Source organism: Emydura macquarii, unplaced genomic scaffold (genome assembly GCF_026122565.2).
Source record: "Emydura macquarii macquarii isolate MOO-44397 ecotype Brisbane River unplaced genomic scaffold, CSIRO-AGI_Emac_v2 contig_2897, whole genome shotgun sequence".
In the NCBI taxonomy this organism is placed as follows: domain Eukaryota; kingdom Metazoa; phylum Chordata; order Testudines; family Chelidae; genus Emydura; species Emydura macquarii.
The window spans coordinates 9,214,490-9,228,946 of NW_027133034.1; the positions used below are offsets into that span (position 1 = coordinate 9,214,490).

Genomic DNA, 14,457 nt, shown 5'->3' on the forward strand with positions numbered 1-14,457 from the left:
TTTAATTTTTGTTGAAAAATAAAAACCACCAAATCAAAAAGATTGGTAACATTTTTTGGTTTTTAATTTTTTCAGCAAAAAGTCAACACTTTCCATGGGGGTAAAAATCATTTTCTGGCCAGCTCTACTCAGAACAATCCTGTAAGGGAAGGGAAAATTTCTGTCACCATTTTAAAGAAAGGGGAAACTGAGGCACGTAGGTTAAATGACTTGTCCAGACTCACACAAAATAATCTCTGGCTCAGTTGAAAACACAATCCAGATATTCTTAACCACTAAACTATCATTTCCCTCTACATATGTGCAATCATACTGCTCAGGAAATGGATGCAGCTCCAAAGATTTTAAAGGTACTGAACTCATTACACCAGCAGAGAATTCAGCCCATACTGTTTATGGAGTAAGGATTGTAGCATTTAGCACAGAGACAGTAACATACAAAATATATTGGTATGTAACTACCTGTATCTTCTTGTTTTCAGTGTGATCAGAATCAGTAAGGCCACTTGTATACAAGTATCAGTCATTCGTGACGTTTTGCTCAGGCTGTCTGTCCTTTTGCAACAATAGATGCCATTTCACCAATTTTTGTTCACACTCCTATATAAGCATAAACTCAAGCACAATTTGCTTTGTTCACTGAATGTAGGAATAATGATGGTATCTGGAGCAAGTACATGGACAGCATAACAAGGTGAATTTAAAAGAGAGAGAGGGCACCTTGCAAGAACTAAGTTATCAAAGATAAGCATGACAGAATTTTCCTTTATGAAAACACTTCTTGAGTACTTAACTTATTGAAAAATTCCAAGCAGGGCAATTTATAACCCAGCCATGGACAAATCACAAATAAAAAGCATTTGTAATCCCCAAATTAGAAACTAATGTCATTTTTAAGTGAGAGGATTAAAATAAATTATAAAGATGCTGACATCAGGCATAATGCAGTTTTGGAAAATCTTTGCCTTTTTTATTCTTTTTTGTTGTAACTTTTCCAAACATTTTAAAATGTTTGTTAAAATACAACAGTAATAATTTTTGTTGCTGTTTTTAAGCATATCATACAACGTTCTCATCCCATTCTATCACTGACCTGAATTACAAAATTTTGTGAAACTGAAAAATTCCCCCTCATGTTTTTTACTGACCAGTCTGTCCAGTAACATTACAGTTACTCCTTTGCTTTGAGAAGTTCCAAATGGAATTATGGAATGATATTATCTTTTCCGCAGAGGTTAAGAACTTCTGAAAGGCCTAGTCTGAATTCAGATTTCCAAAATCAAAGCAGAGCATGTCAAAAGTCTCTTTTATATGATATATGGTGTATTCTGCACACAAACTACTAAAATAAAAGGGATAATTGGTACAAACACACAGGTGAGGCCATAATTACACATCACAAATAAAATCATAATTACACTTTCACCACCAAGTTCAAGTAAGGGCACAGAAAAAAGGTCTTTGCCCTTCTCCTCTTCCAAATGAACATTATGTCTAATTTTTGTTTTGGCCTCTATCCATGTAAACATAATAAAGAGAAGAAAGTTGCTCAAAAATTAGCACATCTTCACAAACAGAGCCAGTGAAGACTTGTTCCTATTTTAGTAGTATAGGAACCAGCTGAAGTCCATCTGCACCTGTTTTTTACCAGCGCTGAACAGCAGAGAGAGAAAGGGAGAGCTTTGGCAAAAACAGATTACCTCCACCAGTCTCCTTCAGCACAAACTAGGGAAGTAAAAATTCCTTTAATTATTAATCCGTGTAAACGTTCTAAGATAGCTGCTTACCATTTAAACATTTAGGCCCTTACATTCCATGCACAAACCCTGCACAACTTGTTCCATCTACAAGGTTGAATAAGTCAGCGCAGAAAACCCATGCTGCTTTTTTCGCCCCTCCAACCTCAATACCAACTTGTAAGATTCTGGCTAGTTTGAAGCAGTTCATTGGACTAAGCATCCCATCATGCAGATAGGGGCTGATCCAGCTCTCCTTGAAGTCAATGCAAAGATAATGAGAGCTGGAACTTATCTATAAATAGTGCTACAAGAATGTGAAGCACTTCCAGGAATTAACATTGTGCCTTAAAATAAAATGATATTTCTGCAGTATTTATATGAGGGAGAATTTTCAGATGTTCACCATTTTGTCACTTTTGTACTATATTTTTTAAATTTAGCAGAATAGATAGTAAACATTAAGTACTAGTCACATGCCAAACGCCATATGTAAGATTCAGCTGGTTTGAGTTATTTCAAACTCATGCAAGTCACAGTAATAAACAAGAAATATATTTTTCTTTTCTCCTTTTCATAACTGAAAGGTCAAAACATCATTTTGCTCCAACTTTTCAAAATATTCACCTCTGTGCAGAGATCAGACATGGAAAATGTATGCCCCAAAGCTGAATGATTTAGTAAGTTATGGCCTTTGAAAATGCTGTGTTAGCAAGAAAATGGTTTGCAGCCTTAATTATGACACTTATTTGCTTTCGTATTTTAAAAAGGAATATGCACAACAGCTCTCAGGAACATTATACCTATTTCTAGTTAGCAATGGGACTGGGCCACAAAGTTTAGATCTGGATCAGAACTTGTTTGTGTTCTTCCAATTCAAGGTTTTGGTTCAGTATCCATCTCTAATTCCAGTATACATATTCAGTGAATGCGTCTGTGCTCTCTCAAGAAGAGATGCCATTTTGATGACACTTCAAAGCAAAGATTCAATGTAATTCAAAGTACAGTAGGATTGTACCAATTGTACCAACTGCACCATTCAAAAGTAATTTAAATCAATTCTAATTATTTGTTTAACTTATTTGATTTAATCATTGTTAAATCAACCACTTTCTTTTCAATTATAGATCTTAATTTATAACTCCGAAGCTTCCTAATTTCCAGTGCCTTCACAATTTTCTTCGCACTTGTAAATTTACATTGATTGCAAGGTAGCACATCAAGCTTCAGATAGGACACAATATTTTCAAACTCTGAAGCCATTTCTTTCAATTCAGCTGTGTAGGAAACAGTCACCTTCCAAACTGATTGGCAATTATTCATTTTTATTTTATTTTAGACACTTTTAAAAACATTTTTAGTGATTTACTCTTCTATATAGTTAGACACAGTAATTAAGAACCCATTTCTGCTGCTATTGCCTTCTATGGGAGCAGGATCTGAATGTTAGGATATTTTTGATATTACACTAGAGATTTCCTTTATATTGACATTGTTAGTTACCTTAGAGGATCTTCCTTTCTTTCTACTTACTGACCATTACTAGTTAAGTATTTCAATGTACTTACAAAAAGACTCATCCCTCACAAGTTGGTGGAAACGGTGGCAGACTTGGGCAACGTGAGAAAGCTCTTTATGGGAAAACAGTGAGAAGATGTATAGCCACAATTCATCAGGAAGAAGCAGCCACATTGAGAGGTCATTTTCACCTTTACTATCCTGGAAAAAAAAAATCAAAGCAACATGCAATTACAAGGAATAGCAAACAAACACAATGCAGTTTCTAGGGAATAGCTAATTCCAGTCCATGCCAAATAAATGTCTCCATCTGAACACCAAAAAGAACAAATTTTGTGCAGAATAAATAGTGTCTTTTCATTATCTATCAATTTAATTTTAAAGAGTCTCATAAAAGCTCTCCAGCTCTCTTTTCATAGAAAATATAGCTACTAAAATACCAGTTTGCTATTCATAGAGCAGACACACCATTAACAGAAATTTGTTCCAATTAGAAAATAGAGAATCAAATGACCAGATTAAATAAAGTACTACAAACTTTACTAAAAAAGTAAATAAACACATACAGCAGTTATTGCTTTGATGAATTTGGCTCTTGGTTATTAAGGTCTACTCCAGAAGGTGGAATATTTTGGGCAGACAAGATCCTTTTGTTTGTAAAGACTGGATTTGTGGTTAGTATAAAAAAAGATACTTCAAATTTCTGCAACACCAGCATGTTTAATATACAGCTAAGCAGCTGAGGTAGGCACTTACCCAATTTACTGTTTCCTCAAATCCTTGAAATGTACTTTTGCAAGGGTGTTTGGAGTCAGTCCCTGAGTGAAAGAGAGATTATTCTGGAATCCCAGAGCTACATGAAAAGTCTATTTGTTTGGTAGTAGAGAGCAACATATGAGAAAAAGATGAAGCAGTATTTCCATTTGGGAAAACTATAAATAATCAGAATTATAGAAATTAGAGATGAAAAAGATCTGTTAAGGTGTTTGGTTTACCTCTTGTCAGGGCAGGATTCTCCTCAATTGCTTTTAATGCAAATTAAACAAACAAAAGCAGCAGCTGCATACAGAAAAGTTTACTTGGGGGTTCTAGGTATCAGTATCTTGTTGGCAGCACCAGATTTTCAAAAGCTGGCCTCCCTTTTTATGACTGCAAACTGTGGGGGCAAGTAGTTGCAGGCAGAATTTTGTGCCATAATTATTTGTTTGTGTAATTATTTCAGCACAATCATTGTCAGATGGATGTCTGAGTACCTGACCTGCAGGAGCAATTAGGTATTTAGACATCCAAGTTACGTTAAAGCAGGTATAAATAACTATGATGACAATTTTACAGGTGAAAAAAAGAGATTTTGGTGAAGGCCAGGAAGAAAATGCTGGTGCTTACTCTCTAAAACTCACCTAAATACAGCACTAGAAAATAATAATCCCATATTAATAGGAGGATAGATTACATGGCTTTAACAGGACTTTTCCATCTCTAATATATCTGATATATCCAATATATCCAAAGGCCACACACTAGAAAGCCTTTTAAAATATGCATTTGGCTACAATGTCATACACCACCCTAGATACATTATCAATGTCTTTTGGAAATACCAACACTCTAATGCCACTGCTGGAACAGACACATTGATGATCTTTGTACATGGAAGACAACATCAGAGAAAGATTCAGATGAACTATAATTGCAAGTATTCATTTCAAGAGAATATTAAGAGCACAAATGTCCACTATATTTCCATTATAGACACAAGTTATATAAATAGTTATGTAATCAACCAATGCATAAATAGTTACGTATACTGGCTATTAGGGAGCATCTTAATTCAAGGCCCTGATGCTCAATAGCGAGTTGCAAGACACAGCTTTATTGATCATATCTACACTAAATGAGCACTCACATAGCACTGAATAAATTCCCAAATTCTTGTCCCATCATTCACTGCACTCAATGTAATAACCTGGGATAGATTTTCTGAGAGCAGACTCTTTTTTTGGCTGATCAGGAACTGAAAGGAACTACCCCTGAGGCATTAGGTGTAGACAAAACAGATTTGATTTATTCAGATATTCTCAACTGACTGAAAATCAAACAAAAATACTTCACTAAAACCAGTCCTTATAATCATTTGCACAGATTATTGCTCTGTTTGTTAAATAATGTTCACAGCAGAAAGAACATTCACCAAAACATGCAATTTTCTCTGCTACTTTGGATTACCACAGGAAACTCTCTTACTCTCAATTTTTCAGTCAGAATCTGTGAAACCATAAATACCCCCAGGATATTTCTGTTCTATTTGCATGGATCTTGTTCAGTTTTATGGATATCTTGACTGAGCTATTTACATTTCACTGGCCTTCAGTTGTAGTCCACACTGTTAGGCTAAGGAAAACATTTTTATACTCCTGAAAAATGCTCTTTGTATAGCCAGTAAATTCATTCTAATGTTTTGTTTGGGTTTGGGGGCTTATTTTTATAAAATATTTTAAAAGGTGTTTATTAAAGCCATTGTCTTGGAATGAGTCTCTGAAGAGTGACCACTTGTTTTTAAAGGAAAGTGACCTACTTATCCACAGCAAGACACTGATTTCTACCTTGAATTTCCAAAATCATTTCTTTCATTTAGGATGTACCAAAACCATGTTATATCAGGCTCTGAGGTTATTAGATCTTACATGGCAGAGTCAGGCCTGTCAATATTTATTGGAGGCCTCCAAGGAAAGTCAAAGGAGTCGCAGGAAGTGGTACTGGCAATTTAGAAGGTTTCATTCCCCATCTAAATCAGGATTGTTCCAATACCCAAGCACCGTGTAAGGAAACCTTGTGAGCTAGAAGTTATGTCTTTCAGATGAGATACAAACCCAAAGTCCTGACTATTTCTGGTTATTAAAGATCTCAGCATTTTCATAAAATAGGGACTGCAATGATAGTTAAGGGCTCTCAGCATTTCTCAAAAGGCATTTGGTACCTCCCAGAATCAGTCCTCACACTAGATTTGATCAGAGAACATACACAGATTACATAGGACAAAAGAAAACTGAGGAAGTAATAGACTTAGAAAATACAGTTGGGGGGAGGGGGGGTAATTTTAAAAATATATTTGTTCTTCCCTACTGTTGTTTTAATTCAAATTACTTTCAATTTTTCTAATCTGTATTGATACAGTTTATATTGACACTTGAAGCTACTGCTGACTATCACTCAGGTTTAGATCCCAGGACAGAGGAAGCACATGGAGAATGCAAAAGGAAGGTAGGTAAATGGGAAGGAAGGTCAAAAGTTGTTAATAGGCACATACTGAGTACATGAAAACAAAACTATGCAAAACAATACACATCATTCCTGTGCATATCCTAATACAAGCTTTATGGATGGTTAACATGCTTAACAACACGTGCACACAGATTTTACTTACAAGCATTAGTGCTCTTCACAAAAGCTACTGATGTGGCTTGATGATCAGGTGGTTTCTGCTGAGCTTTTGCAGATGTGGTAGGTTTGGGGACAGGATGTGCTTTCATCTGTCTGGAATTGACACAATCTACACAAAGGAGGAAGTTTTGATAATATATGGAAGTTAGAGGTAGAAATTAACTGTTAGATCATCAAATCCACCAGTCCTAGTACTCTGCATGCCACAGGGATGCTACAGCTACAGGGCAAAATTCTGCGGTGGAACTCCCTGTGACAGATATGGCAATTTCTTGCAATATCCTTGAAAAACTTTATTACATTTAAGTGTCTTCAGAGTCCATTTTCTTAAACACAAAGGTTATGTATTATTGTAGGCCTAGATGATCAAAGGACTACACTGAACAATGTGGCCGACAAGAATGATTTCTTAGGACAATATGCATGAAGTGGATTTCCTGGGAAATATCTGGGGGGTGGGGAATGCAAATTCTCCATAGCAGGTTATGCAAAAATCCAGCCTTTTTAAACTATGCTCTGAGGAGTGGGCCTTTGTCCCCTGAGTACCTGTCACATGAGGTCAATATCAAAGGCCCAAGATGTATACAGGAAAGACTGATCTATTCATGTGTGTGCTTGTTCTGAGCTAAGGCTGTTACAAACTCATAACCACAGAAAAAAAAACTTATGTGGGGTCTGACTCCCACCACAGCCTTTGTGATCTCTAGTAAGCTGTACGTTCTTTATTGTTTCAATATGTTTTCTCTGTAATGCTTTCACCTTAAGAATAAATGTGCTTGCTTACAGCTAACTAGCTGTGTGATAACTCATAACTATTGGCATTTATGTTGTTCATAGTCTTCTGAAGGGAAAGCAAAGTGAAGACCTGACCTGTTTAGACATTCTGATTTACTTGGAATATCAAAGTGTAGACAGGGATCTGGGCAGCCTGGAAAACCATGGTCAGAAGGGAGAGAGACGTGACAGCTGAGGAGCTGGGAGCCTAGAGCGGGTGCCTTTGGTGGACCTCAGAGGGAGAAAACATGTGCTCTGGATTGCGTCACTCCCTTCCACCAGAAGTGAGGATGAGTCTATGCCTCAATTCCATTAGATCTTGATTAAGCAAGATACTTACACACATGCCTAATTTTAAGGAAACAAATAGTCTTACTGAATTGAACCATGCTGACTCAAGACCATATATCACAATGCAAGGCACATCTCTTTGCACAGGCTATCCCCCAATAAAATAGCCTCAACTTGGCCAGACAACTTTCTTCATCCACAGATATCTTCTCCAAAAGCATTGAAAATGATGCAAATTAATGGAAAGAGAAGAGACAAATAATCTCTCTCCATCTAAGTTCTCAGTTGCACCCATCTTCCTAGTGAATGAGTGCGTGACTACAGAGTAACCGTCTCTAGTCTTTGCCCAGATACTTCAGCAGATTAAAAATATCTAGATGGTAGGCACAGTAGAAATACATAGCTAGACAGCTACTAAAAACAGGATGTGGGAGAATGGCAAACAAAAATGAGAAAATATGAGAACTTTTGATCCCAAACCTGTCAGTTTACTCTTCTATCACCTTAACTAAATGAAAGAGTTATTAGTATGTTGTACATCTTGGGTTATGATTTGCCAGGGAAGGAAGAAGTCAAATTTAAATATCTGCCACAAGAAATATAGATTAAGACTAGCACCATATGAAACCAGATACTACAGACAAAAACAACATAGATGGACTAGTTAAATTTTAGGCCTGATAAAATCTGTAAATTCTCTACCGAAAGTGACACCATTGTACTTCTTTATGAAACTGCTATTACTGAATTGCTGTATGATGAATTATATAAGGCAAGATGGCTACTGATATAATTTCTTGAGCATTCATCCGTTAATGACCCTGCAACATTTCCAGTAGGGATATATTTTGAGTAAATACAGAGGGCTATTTAGAAATGGGCTGGGTGAGTGTTTTTAGCATATCGCCAGCATATGTGCACTGTTAATTTGGGATGGATTTCTGGCACCATACCAGGTTATGTAACGCATCTAAAGTGAAAGTCTAATTTGTGCACTCATCATGAGGCTATGCACGCGATGTACCAAAGCAAACATTATGCAGATATTTACTGATAGGAACATGTCTATCATAATCAGCTTTCCTGCAGACCAAAAGGCATGCAAGCAGAACACCAGGAAAGAAGATTAACAACATATAAATCTGGGCATTATTTTCTCAGTGAAGTCTTTCACTGAGTTATTGAGATAATAAGAAATGACGTAAGACTATTATATTATAGAAGGCTCATGAGCACCTACCGTAGAAAATCAAATAATGTAAAAAGAGGTTGCTTACTAACAAAAACACTTATTTTCAGAGTGCACTGCATCCACTGAGCCCTGCTGTAGAAATTGGATGTCTAGCCACGTAGCTGCAGAACATTTCAAAGCAGTAGTTTAGGGGCACACACAATTCCATTAAGCCAGACTTCCATGGAACAAGCTCCTCAGACCCATCCTCAGTGAATGCCTTCTAGCTAAACTCCTGACTCTGTGGAAGCAATGTAATTACCAACAGAAAAATGTTACATACCAGCAATAAGTCTTCTACTCTGAGTGTTTTGCCTCCACAGAACCATATGGACCTCTCATGTATTTATATGCTCAGGGTGAAATCCTGGCTCCACTAAACTTAATAGGCACTTTGACATTGACTTCAATGGCGGCAGGATTTCATTCCCAGTCTATGGAATATTGGGCTCCAGGGAATTTCATTTTGATGGAAAATTCCTGATCAGCTCTACATCCCACCACAGACTTTATTCAGAGATAGAAAACTGAGGTATTCAGGGTTATAAAAGGGATTCAGGACTATAACTGCAGTGAATATTCAAACATCTTACTCCTGGAAGAGCACTACTAAAACAGCAACATCTATAATTAATAATAACCAAGAGACTATAGAAAATAGATGCAACATGTAATTTGTGATGAACTTCTAGTGAAAGCAGACTACCGAAAGGTATGAGCAGACAGAAACCATGACACTTAGCCCATACTGATCAAGGGTTGAGGATCCTTACTGATTGATTTAGTTGGGATTGGTCCTGCTTTATCAGGGGGTTGGACTAAATGACCTCCTGAGGTCCCTTCCAACCCTAATCTTCTATGATTCTACTGTATTGACAGTAGGCCACTTGGCTGCTCCAATAAGCATATATATCCTCAACTGAGTGAAGAAATTAAGTATTCTTACTACATAAAATATTAACTCAGTAATGCTCCCATAGTTAATGTTAGCTGACATTATATGATGCATAGGTCCTAAGTGATTCAGTCCAATCAACTCAAAGACTAATCTAATCTACACACTCAAATTTTCAGAAAATGTGCTCACCACAGTGAATGGGTCAAACAAAAAGGGGTTATTGCCCCTTTAAGGGCTCACCCTCACCCTACATCAGGGGCCGAGGGGTAGGAGAGGGAAAGTTTACAAGAATGGAGCAGGAAAGAAGTGTTCTATAAATATTTCTGTTCTGTATTTGGGGGAAAATACCAAATGATGTAGTCCTATCGTGTGATAACAGTTTTTCTATTCCACTAGTATTTCAGGAGAATGTTAAACAACAGCTACTGAAGTTAGACATTTTTAAACAAACAGGACTGGATAACTTGCATCCAAGAGTTTTAAAGGAGTTAGCTGAGGAGTTCACGGGACCGTTAATGCTGATTTTCAGTAGATCTTGGAACATGGGAAAGTTCCAGAAGACTGGAAGAAAGCTAATGTGCCAATATATAAAAAGGATAAATGAGCTGATCTACATAGTTATAGGCCTGTCAGTCTGACATCAATCTGGGCAAGATAATGGAACATCTGTAATGCCAATCATGGAATTAATTAATGCCAATCATGGTTTATGGAAAGCAGATCCTGTCAAACTAACTTGATATCTTTTTCTGATGAGATTACAAGTTTGTTCAATAAAGGGAGCTCTGCTGATGTAATATATTTAGACTTCTGTAAGGCATTTGACTTGGTACCGCATGACACTGATTAAAAAAACTAGAAAGATAAAAAATAAACCTGGCACATATTAAATGGATTAAAAACTGGCTAATTGATATGCCTCAAACTGTAATTATTAACAGAGAATACTCATTGAACAGATTTGTTTCTAGTGGAGTCCTGCAGGGATCGGTTCTTGGCCCTATGCTATTTAACATTTTTATTAATGACCTGGAAGAAAAAAATAAAATAATTATTGCTGAAGTTTCAATATGTCACAAAAATTGGGAGAGAGGTAAATCTTGAAAAGGACAGGTTACCTATAAGAGCGATCGCTGTCCTTCTTGCTCACCAGAAGAGTGGAGAGGGGGGTATTTATAACCCATCCAGCCCCAGAGAACTCACTCTTATGTTTTGTGGACTGGGTACCTCCCGCCCACGAAATTTGCAAAAGAACCAGTTTTCCTCATGACTCACTCTGGGCATCACACTAGTCACCCTTTTTTCCTTAGGGGCTGGGAAGGAATCTTTTCACTTACAGTAAGATTGGTGAAGGACAAGGAGGAGGGAGGTTTGCCTTCCCCACGGTATGTCTGAGACTCAGGGGGTTAGGTTCTAACATTGTAACTTAGTACATAAAATCCATGGCAGATGTCCTGTGCAGGTACTCCTTAGGGAAGGGATATGGTTATCAGATAAAATGGATTGGGAAAGGATTTGAAAGTAAACATCCCTTAAGGGAGCTGAGGAAGGGAAGGTTGGGACTCCTATGTCTGATACAATGGAGAGCCAACGCCCTCCTTTTGGAGCCCCCTTTTTACTCAGACAAAAGGAGGGAGCGGGGTACCAGCATTGGGACAGCTGGGACCAGGTTGCAGATTATGTAGAATGATTAAGGAAATGATGATGTAAAATTCATTGCCAGGTACTCCTAGATATTTTAAAGAGAATAAACTTGCAGCCTAATTAAAGCACATCCATAGCCTCCTGTCTTTCTTCTAGAGTAGTCAGACAAGGCTCTGGCTTTTACTCTTTGTTCATTTGTACTCATCTCAGTGATGTACAGGATAAAAGCCTTGCACTGATTGAGCCGCTGATAAATGGGATAAAAATAACAAAAGCACAAACAAATCACAGCTCATTCATGGATAGGGCCTTCAGCAACAGCATTTGCTATATGCCAATGAAGGTGTCTCCAAGAAGATGGACAAAATGGGGAGAATGAATGCATAAGTGACATGCATGGTAGTAAAGTAAGTTATCTACATTTGTAATTGCCTTTTAACTTATTCTTCTAAGGTGAAACTCCTCATGCCTAATACAGGACCATGGAAAGCCCTGTGTGAGTGATCGCAAAAAGAAGAATAAGCTGGGGGCCTCTAGATATGGTCATGGATGTATCAAAACTATCCCTGGTGTCTGCTACAGCCTCCTGCATAATCTTTAGCCAAGCTCTATGGTGGCTCTCCCTATAGAAGGTAAAGTATGGAGGGTAAAGTCTTGTAGAGAGTTGGGTAAGTGGTAGGGGCCAATGGGTCCATTATTTGTGCAGACCCAGTGGCCACAAATCCTACACGAGGGTGTAGCAAGCTATGTCTGCTAACAGACCACAGGATATAGTAACAGACACAGGCTGGATGGGCAAGTGCTCCAAGGAGAAGGGAGGATTTAATCTCTCTCAGGCTATAGCTACACTGACGGCAGCAAAGTCGCCACCATCAGATCAATTTCTCTAGATCGACTGAACGGTCAGTGAAGACCCGCTCAGTCGATCCAGAAATCGACGTACTAAGACCATCTTCACAAGTGGTGTAGCGCTGCGTCGACGGGAACACAGTGCAGTGAAGATGGCGCACATAAGAGAAGCATAGCTTTTTTGCATAGCTTGTGTAACTCCCGCCGACTGCCACTGAATCTCGGAGGTAAGTGTAGACAGGGTCTCAGTCTCCATATTCGCCCTCCCTGTGCAAAGCCTGTTTACTTGGGCTTTGGTGAGTGGCATGGTGGATAACAGAATTTCAGCCCTAGTGACTATAATCCCCCTAACACATCACGTTTCTCACAAGGAAGTGAAGAAGATGACAGAGAAAAAGGAAATGGCAGGGAGCCTCTTTAAACCCTCATAATAGCAGTCCATTTCTTCTTTTATTGAAAAGTCACACTTTTCATCCGTGTTTTTAATTAAAATATAAAAAATTAGAATTAGATTTGATCCCTGAGAATACAATTACACGTGCTATTTCAGAAGAAAGTTCAGATTCTGGAGTCCAGCTAAATTCCCTCTCCAGTATCAAAAGTTACATTCTATATATGCATCAAACTGCTAATACATATTTTCACTATATTTAAAATATTAGTTTACTTTGGCATATAGTAGATATATCTTCCCTATAGAATCTGCAATACATTTAGTTTGAGAGATCTGGTTCCTTAGTTTACTAGTTATTAATTCACATACCTGAAGGCTGAATATTTTGCGATATATTGACCATCTTCTTGTCCACATCAGCTGAAACTGGTCTTTGTACACACTGTGATCTAGATGATGAAAAAAAAAATTGTTGAAACAGTGTATTTCTTTATTTCCACTTGCCCATCATCAGGAGGCTAATTATAGGTTATTTAATAGTATGGACTAACAAATATAGTGGGTAGGTTTGGCACTACAGCATCTGGTAAATGGAAAACAAATATGTAACTGAAATTATACCACTGCTGTTTTATTAAACTTATTAGACACATTTATTTAAATATATAAATATATAAAAATATCCAATATCTATTGTCTCCACATATAAGCTGCAGAGTCATATCAAAGAACATGGAACCCTGGTGATAGCCATCTGATAAATGTTATGAATCAATTTAAAAGTTTGCAAAACCTATTACATATATGCAAGGAAGGTTCTAAAATAAATTTTTCAGTTAACTCGCCTGGGTTTAGAAATTTTTTAGTGGCTCTTAAAAAGAAAAAACTTTAGGGGGATTCCTCCCACTAAAGTATTATTAGGGGAATATCTGAATTCGGTCGTATGTGGAATCATTCCTTTCATTATCATACATTTACCTCACAAATTATTAGTCAGATCACTTTGAATAACAACTTTCCTTTGGGTAACTTGGCAAATGAAGGCAGACAGCTTGATTCAGAGGTTCACACCTCTCATGTGTGTGCACATGGACTCTGATAATTTTAGCCATAATTTAACAGGAGACATTATTATTTCTCCTCATTAAATTACTGTAGAGCAACTTAACACATATACATAGAATAATATTACAAGTAGCTTGTTGAATCTTTGTTCTTTCAATGTTAGTATAAATTACTGCTTGCTCTTGTTAATGAACTGGGAAAAAAATACACAGAGCCATACTGTTTTAAAGCATTAATGTTCATTTAGAAGTCAATTAGGAAATATAAATATACATATTAAAATATGGATTTTAATAAAGCATTTGATATACTTTCTCGTGAAATATTATACACAAAGTTCATTTGAATTTGGTTGGGTTTAGAGGAAAATCGTCTGGAATGAAAACTGACTGAAGGAACAAAAACAAAGGGTAAAGAGAAACAGCAAATTAACTGAATGGAGAAAGGTATCAAGTGGGAAACAGCAGGGATCCAGTATTTTGTCCTTCATATTTAAAATATTCTCTAATGATCCTGAAAAGGGAATAAACTGAAGTTCGTAAAATTCATAGGTGATATTACATTAGGAAATGTTGTCAACATCAGTTAGGACAGAGGAATTATACCAAGTTCTCAA

At 37.1% G+C, this 14,457-nt stretch overlaps 1 protein-coding gene across 9 annotated transcripts in view; it reads right to left on the reverse strand.

Moving 5' to 3' along the window:
* The window catches only part of LOC137167232 (uncharacterized), a 97,737-nt gene that overhangs the window by 76,010 nt on the left and 7,270 nt on the right, over positions 1 to 14,457 (reverse strand). For all 9 annotated transcript variants that reach the window (XR_010924061.1, XR_010924062.1, XM_067569313.1 and 6 more), the window contains 4 exons: positions 13,146 to 13,225; positions 6,679 to 6,804; positions 4,011 to 4,072; positions 3,305 to 3,455 (listed from right to left, as the gene is read on the reverse strand). Coding sequence is in view for 7 of the 9 variants with exons in the window: in XM_067569313.1 (XP_067425414.1) it covers positions 3,305 to 3,455; positions 4,011 to 4,072; positions 6,679 to 6,804; positions 13,146 to 13,225 (419 nt within the window). In the remaining 2 variants the exon portion in view is untranslated. The remainder of the gene's footprint in view (positions 1 to 3,304; positions 3,456 to 4,010; positions 4,073 to 6,678; positions 6,805 to 13,145; positions 13,226 to 14,457) is intronic.